Source organism: Leptodactylus fuscus, chromosome 6 (assembly GCF_031893055.1).
Source record: "Leptodactylus fuscus isolate aLepFus1 chromosome 6, aLepFus1.hap2, whole genome shotgun sequence".
NCBI classification, from domain to species: domain Eukaryota; kingdom Metazoa; phylum Chordata; class Amphibia; order Anura; family Leptodactylidae; genus Leptodactylus; species Leptodactylus fuscus.
In genome coordinates, this window is record NC_134270.1 from 16,508,369 (window position 1) to 16,515,378 (window position 7,010).

At 42.4% G+C, this 7,010-nt stretch overlaps 1 protein-coding gene across 1 annotated transcript in view; it reads left to right on the forward strand.

The window, feature by feature from the left end:
- CARD14 (caspase recruitment domain family member 14) overlaps positions 1-6,791 on the forward strand; it is a 28,909-nt gene extending 22,118 nt beyond the window's left edge. The window contains exons 17-20 of the mRNA XM_075279419.1: positions 2,149-2,322; positions 4,224-4,345; positions 4,438-4,553; positions 6,584-6,791. Of these exons, the coding sequence (XP_075135520.1) occupies positions 2,149-2,322; positions 4,224-4,345; positions 4,438-4,553; positions 6,584-6,791 (620 nt within the window). The remainder of the gene's footprint in view (positions 1-2,148; positions 2,323-4,223; positions 4,346-4,437; positions 4,554-6,583) is intronic.
- Positions 6,792-7,010: the final 219 nt, after the last annotated feature.

Sequence of the window (7,010 nt, forward strand, 5' to 3'; positions counted from 1 at the left end):
GGTTAACTTACTTATTATACTAGCAGCAGTATACAGGTTTACTTCTATAGTGCGGTTTTCAACATGGAATATTACTATAGACATGAAGTGCAAACCAAAATCAGAAGCATATCTTTACTGCGTTCATTTATTTATATAAATGAACAGCTCAGGTGAATATAAGAAACTTTGTAATATATCTTATCAGAGAGAAATGCTTGCATCTCCTTGTATCAGCTCCCCCTCCTGCCTGCTAAACTGCTCAATTCACTGCCAGATCAGTTGTCACTGAATACAGATTAGAGCTCACAGACTGATCAGGTTACATAGAAGTCTATGGAGAGGGGAATGGGAGGAGGAGCATAGTGAATGAGAAAGACACAGGGATGCCCTGCCTCAGCTAATAGTAGTGTTTAGCAGATTTCTAGCAACTTTATAGCAGGTTTTAGCAGTACTGATCAATATGGAGGTGAATAAAGAGACTGTGTCTCTTTTCTTCTTGTTCTTCTCCCTCCTCCCCTTCCCCTCTCCATAGATCTATGAACTGCAGCTTGTCTTCAACGCAGACGGATCTGGCAGTGAATTGAACAGGAAAAAGCTGAAAAATTCTTTTGAAACAACAGCTATGCTTTAAAGAGAGTCTGTGAGCAGTTTTAATCCCTCACAATTATTGACAGTGCTATATAGAGGACAGGACAGAAGAGTGAACAAACATTCTGCAACAAATTTGCACATGTGAATACACCTCGCTCTTCCTCCTCCCCGTCTCCTCTCTATAGACTTCTATGAACGGCGGCAATGTAGATGGATCTGGCAGTGAATTGAACAATTTTTTTAGGCAGGAGAAAAGCTTAAAAATTATTTTGAAACAACAGCTATGCTTTAAAGAGAGTTTGTCATATATTAAAATAGATTATTTATTAGAAGAGGGTTTTTTCTAGCATCAGTCTCTGTTTTTGTGTTCTGGTATACGGTATTCATATTCGACAGTATAACTTAAAGGGATCCTAACATTGGATACCCTTTTTTTTCTGACTAAGGGAGGGTTCAAACGGTGTAACGTGCCGCGTGATGTGGCATGTCTACGCCGCGGGACCCTTTGCGGGCCGTACACGCTCCCATTGATTTAAATGGGAGCGGGGATCGTATGCGCCACGCTAGTTTGCGGCCGTGATGTTGCGGCGCGGCGCATACGATCCCCGCTCCCATTTAAATCAATGGGAGCGTGTACGGCCCGCAAAGGGTCCCGCGGCGTAGACGTGCCACATCATGCGGCACGTTACACCGTGTGAACCCTCCCTAACACGTAGGTATAGCCTTAAGAAAGGCTATTCTTCTCCTACCTTTAGATGTCTTCTCCGCACCGCCGTTTGGTAGAAATCCATTTTTCTTTGGTATGCAAATGAGTTCTCTCGCAGCACTGGGGGCGTCCCCAGCACTCAAACAGCACTGGGGGCGTCCCCAATGCTGTGAGAGAATGCTCCAGTGCCGCCTCCATCTTTTTCTGGAACGCCCTCTCCTTGTTTCTTCGTCCATCCTGGGTCTCAATCTTCTAGGCCTCGGGCAGAGCCGACTGCACATGCTTGCTGCCACAAGAAAATGGCCGCTTACTTAGTAAGTTGTGTAAGCGGCTATAAGAAAATGGCCGCTTACACAGCTTACTGAGTAAGCGGCCATTTGCTTGTGGCCCGGGCATGCGCAGTCTGTTCTGCCCAAGGCCTAGAAGATTGAAGAAGACACAAGGAGAGGGTGTTCCAGAAGAAGATGGAGGTGGTGCTGGAGAGCTCTCTCGCAGCATTGGGGATGCCCCTAGTGCTGTTTGAGCGCTGGGGACCACCCCCGGTGCTGTGAGAGAACTCATTTGCATACAGAAGAAAACCCGGATTTCTACCAAACGGCGGCGCGGAGAAGACATCTGAAGGTAGGAGAAGAATAGCCTTTCTTAAGGCTATTCTTACGTGTTAGTCAGAAAAAAAAGAGTATACAATGATAGGCTCCCTTTAACATAGTATCCCAGCAGGTCCTCAGGCAATTTTTTTTGTTATACATTTAGATGTAAAAATTTCAATGATAAAAAAAGCTTATAGAATTTATTTTTTTTTTTTTAAGTTTTCTGCATGTATTTTTACCTGTATGAATATTTATGAAACATTTTACTTTTATATTCAGAACCAGCTGCTAGTTCCTCCCTGGGTAGAAGTTGCTTGACACTAATGCCCTACACGGTGGTCACCCACCATAAGATCGGAGCTCCTCGTCCGGTCATTCTGGTCCCGTCTCTTCTTGGAAGAATCTTGAGCGACAAACTATGTGCCAATAAAGACTTCATGAAGTGTGACACTGGTATTTTCTACTTAATTTCTAACAATTTTTTAAGCATTTCTTCGAGCTGTTGCCATTTTAGATTCCAATTCTGTAAAAAAAAAAAAAAAAAAAAAAAACATTCAGCTAAGGGCAATTTTCCTGGACACTTCTGAGAACCGAGTCTTTGCTTAGATTCACACGAACATTGTGTAAATTTTTCACAGCTGTTTTGCACGTTAGGGGCGTCCCCGTTCCCTCATAAGTAGTGTACTGAGGGATCCAGGAAAATAGACAAAAATAGAACATAACCTAGTTTTTGTAGTTTGACATCAGTCATGATTAGCCGCCATTCACATACAGTGAATTTAATGCAGGTCGTCATCAGGCCGATTTTCACAATTGTGTAAATTGTGAGCACCACCCTTGCACTACTACAAATATCTACACCCACAAAAGCATAGTACCATATATACTCGAGTATACGCCGAATTTTTCAGCCCAGTTTTTGTGCTGAGTCAGCAAAAAAAAATATTTTTTATTTTTTTTTTAGGAGCAGCCGCAATATTAATGTATAGAATCTCCCATAAAATAGTGCAGAAAATTTAAAAAAATAAAAAATAGAAAAAATAAAAGTTGTAAATCCCTCCTTTCTCTAGAATACATATAAGAGTAGAAAATGACTGTGACACACAAACACATTAGGTGTCCCTGAGTCTGACAGTGCCCGGTCTACTGAATATAGGGGATCTGCAGTGCTCCAGTTCCGTGGAGAAGGGGTTAATAGGAGCACTGCAGATCCCCTATATTCAGCCAGACTGAGTTCCAAGTGGAGGAAGAAAAACCCTCAGTCCTCAAGCTCAGGGAAGGGGCAGACAGACAACCAAAACACCCCCTCCCCTTCCTCAGCAACTACTGCACCCAAAAACTCCGACCATTTTAATTTTTGAAATTTTCCAGTAGCTGCTGCATTTCCCCCCTAGGCTTATACTCGAGTCAATAAGTTTTCCCAGTTTTTTGTGTAAAAATTAGGGGGGTCGGCTTATATTCGGGTCGGCTTATACTCAAGTATATACGGTATATTTGAACGTTTTAAAGTCCCCTGCCCAACACTCTTAGGGCGGGTTCATATCTGCGCCCCGGTGTCCGCTTTCAGGTTTCCGTCTTCTGCCCGAGAAACTGGACAAGAGACAGAAACCGGCAGTCACTTTTCAAACCCGTGAGCGTTTTGTAGTCTCCGCGACAAAACTGTTTTTTTTGGTTTTTGTTTTTTTTTTAACTGGACACAAAGTCAGACATGCAGGACTTTGTGTCCAGTTAAAAAAAAACGGTTTCGCCGCGGAGACCACAAAACGCTCACGGGCGGACACTGTCTGCAGATTTCCGTCTCCCGTCTGCAGAAGACGGTAACCTGAAAGCGGAGACCAGGACGCAGATGTGAACCTGCCCTTAGTATGTGAGAATCCATAAAACATCTAACAAGATGAGACAGGAAAAAAAATCATATCAGGCTGACACTTCCTGTTCTGTAGAGATCACTTCTTAACAGGCATTTCATTATCATCAATGGAAGTATTATGAAGACAGAGAACATCTACCTATAGATAAGACAAGACAAGACAAGATCCACCAGTGGTCACAGCTCTCCTCCTCCTCCCTAACAGATGACCTCTGCTCAGGTCACAGAGCATGCCCACAACGGTCTCTCATAGAAGGCAAGGAACTTTTCCATATCCATGTGACTGTTGTAAAGCATATCCTTGAAGGTTGTTAACAGCATCCTGGCCGAAAGTAGAAAAAAAAAATCTGAAAATTAAAACATTAGCAAAAAAAAAGTTTTCTAAAAACTTCCTTACAAAATCTAGCTGATACATCGCCTTTGAATTCACACAAGTGCTACATTCACACGTTCACATTTTCTCATCTAAATCTATCACTTTCAGAGTCCTTGACAGATGCTGAATATGCAACGAGATACCAGCGCGGAGACATTATCGGTGAGAAGGAGGGAGAAGGCATCCGCTGCTGCTTCACCAGGCAGAACGTAGAAGCGGTAGCCCAGCAGGTGAGTCGGTAGCCATTATGTCTACCAGTATATCATCATGTTGCCCTGAATACATGACCTGATGTATCTTTATACCTCTATTCGTCGTGCAGAATGCACACTGCCTCCTCGAACTCGGAGTCTCCTGTCTCTCCGCTCTGATCCGTGTGGCAATATATCCTATTATAGTCCATATCCCGCTGAACGAAAAGAGCACGAAAAAATTAAAGTGAGTAGTTTTTGTTGTATATCGATGCGTAAGGTTAAAGGGACACTCCACTGATTTTTTTTTTTTTTACACATATTATTGTCTGAAAAAAAACAGCCAATGGGAATAATTATCTACACACAGTGTTTTTCTATACCCTGCATTCAGCTTCTTTATTAGGTCACATGATCATATTGTGATCTTTTTTTCTACCATGGGTTGCTGTGTAAACAGGAGGACTCTCTGCTGCTGCAGATAATAATGAGAGCTACCATGTGACTTCAGATTCATTAGATTCCGCTGCCCCCCATTCTTCTGCCCTATCTCTTATGTGTACATGCCTCCTCTGCTCCCTACAGCCCCTCACTCACATACTGCCCATAGTTCCCCCCTCTTACAGTTCAGTCACAATGCCCCTATCACATTCGCCAGTGTTATCAAAAGCAGTTGGTGCAGCATCCAGGACCTTTGGAGACATCATTCTCAAATTCAAAGTTCCTAGAAGGTCCATTTAGTATTCGTTCTGCAATTTTTTGCAGAAACAGGTACTAGACATGGGTGAAAGTATCAGCAAGACCACATTTGAATCAACTTTGATGACTACCCTGCATAGCTAAAAAAAATGTTGGAGTGTCATTTTAGGGCCCCTTCACACGGCGTAAGCGCGCCACTCCTTTAGACCCGTATACGCGAGCGCTTACGCGCGCTCCCATTGAAGTGAATGGGATGTGTTTTGAAGCACTCGCATGTATGGGTCTAAAGGAGCGGCACGCTTACGCCGTGTGAAGGGGCCCTTAAAGAGGTGTTCCCAAAATTTTACTATATCTGTTGGCTCCCTATCAGTAGGGAGCCAAATGCTGGTCCCCTTTAATACTATTAATAATCATATTATTCATATGTATGGGGCTGGATTTATACAGCAGTCGCATACTAGGCTTCCGATCCATCCAAAGTGGGGGGGTCTAAATTTTGTATCCTTTCTATATACAAAAAATGAATTTCTGTTGGCTGTTCTTTATACACAGTCAAATGACTGGACCAATCTGCACCAAATTCAGATGATTTAGAGCTTGCAGGGCCTTCATTCGTAGCCTCACTGACATACACACAGTTTTAAGCCAGGATTCCATAACAACCCAGTGACAAATTCACAAAGCAAATATAGTAGCCTTGTCTTCCACATCGCGGGCCTTACTCCATATCACATCAGATGTCCCATAGTAGCCAATAGAAGCTTGCAGGTCCCTCTTTCTTAGCCTCACTGACATACACACAGCTTTCCATAACAATTCGGCCATTTTTATTTTAGACTAGGTTTCGAACAGATCATCCATTTTTTTACTTGCTATGCTATTACAAAATTATCAAAATTGTTGAACTGTTTAATAGCTAATGGGGTTTTTATATAATTAAATAAATCAATATTTTTTTTTAATAATACAATTTTTTTGTATTTTATCTTATTAGCTTCATATCAGTAGTACGCAAAGTTTTTTTTCACCATACACACATTTAAACAAAATAGACCCGTATGAAATTTCTTCTACTAGTTACTTATACTGTATATTTCTATTTTACTGTGGGTTTAAAGGGATTCTACCATTAAAAAACTTTTTTTTTTCTCGTTGACACATAGGAATAGCCTTAAGAAAGGCTATGTCTTCTCCGCCCCGCCGTTCGGTTAAAATCCCGTTTTTCGCTGGTATGCAAATGAGTTATCTCGCAGCACTGGGGGCAGGCCCCAGTGCTCAAACAGCACTGGGGGCGTCCCCAATGCTGCGAGAGAACTCTCCGCCTCTATCTTCCTCAGGAACGGGGTCTTCACACGTCTTCTTCCAGCGGAGGCTTCAAACTTTTAGGCCTCGGGCCTAGGGCAAAGCCAACTGCGCAGGCCTGCCGGCCACAAGAAAATGTCCGCTTACAATACTTACAATAGATAGATAGGAGATAGATATTAGATAGATCAATATAAAATAGGTAGATATGATAGATAATGACATTTTTTTTTTGCCATTGTGCAATTTTTGACCGTTTTTTTCTGCATTTTATAGAAAAACACGGCAATGGTGGGGAAAATGTGAAGATCTGTTACTGGAGTGCGCTCAGAGGGAGGAGGCTGAACTGGATTCCCTGCCCTGTCTGTACAGCACCGTATATCCTGATAGCTGGAGTGACACAGACTCTCTTCTATGCGCAGTAAAAGAAGCTATTTTGGATGAACAAAAGCGAATTATTTGGCTGGAAAACCAGCCCTGCTAAGCTTAGGAAAGCCAAGTGTTCTAGTATTTACTAATTCCCTATACAATTTGCACTACAAATATGGTCGGAGAAAATATCAAGCAGACCCCACAATCTATGCAGATTTTATCAACCATCCTGCATGTCAATGGGGGACTGTAGCAGTACCTTTATTAGTATTGTACCGGTGCTGATTTCCAGTGCGATATTCCGCTTAGTAAACTACGAATATGGCACATG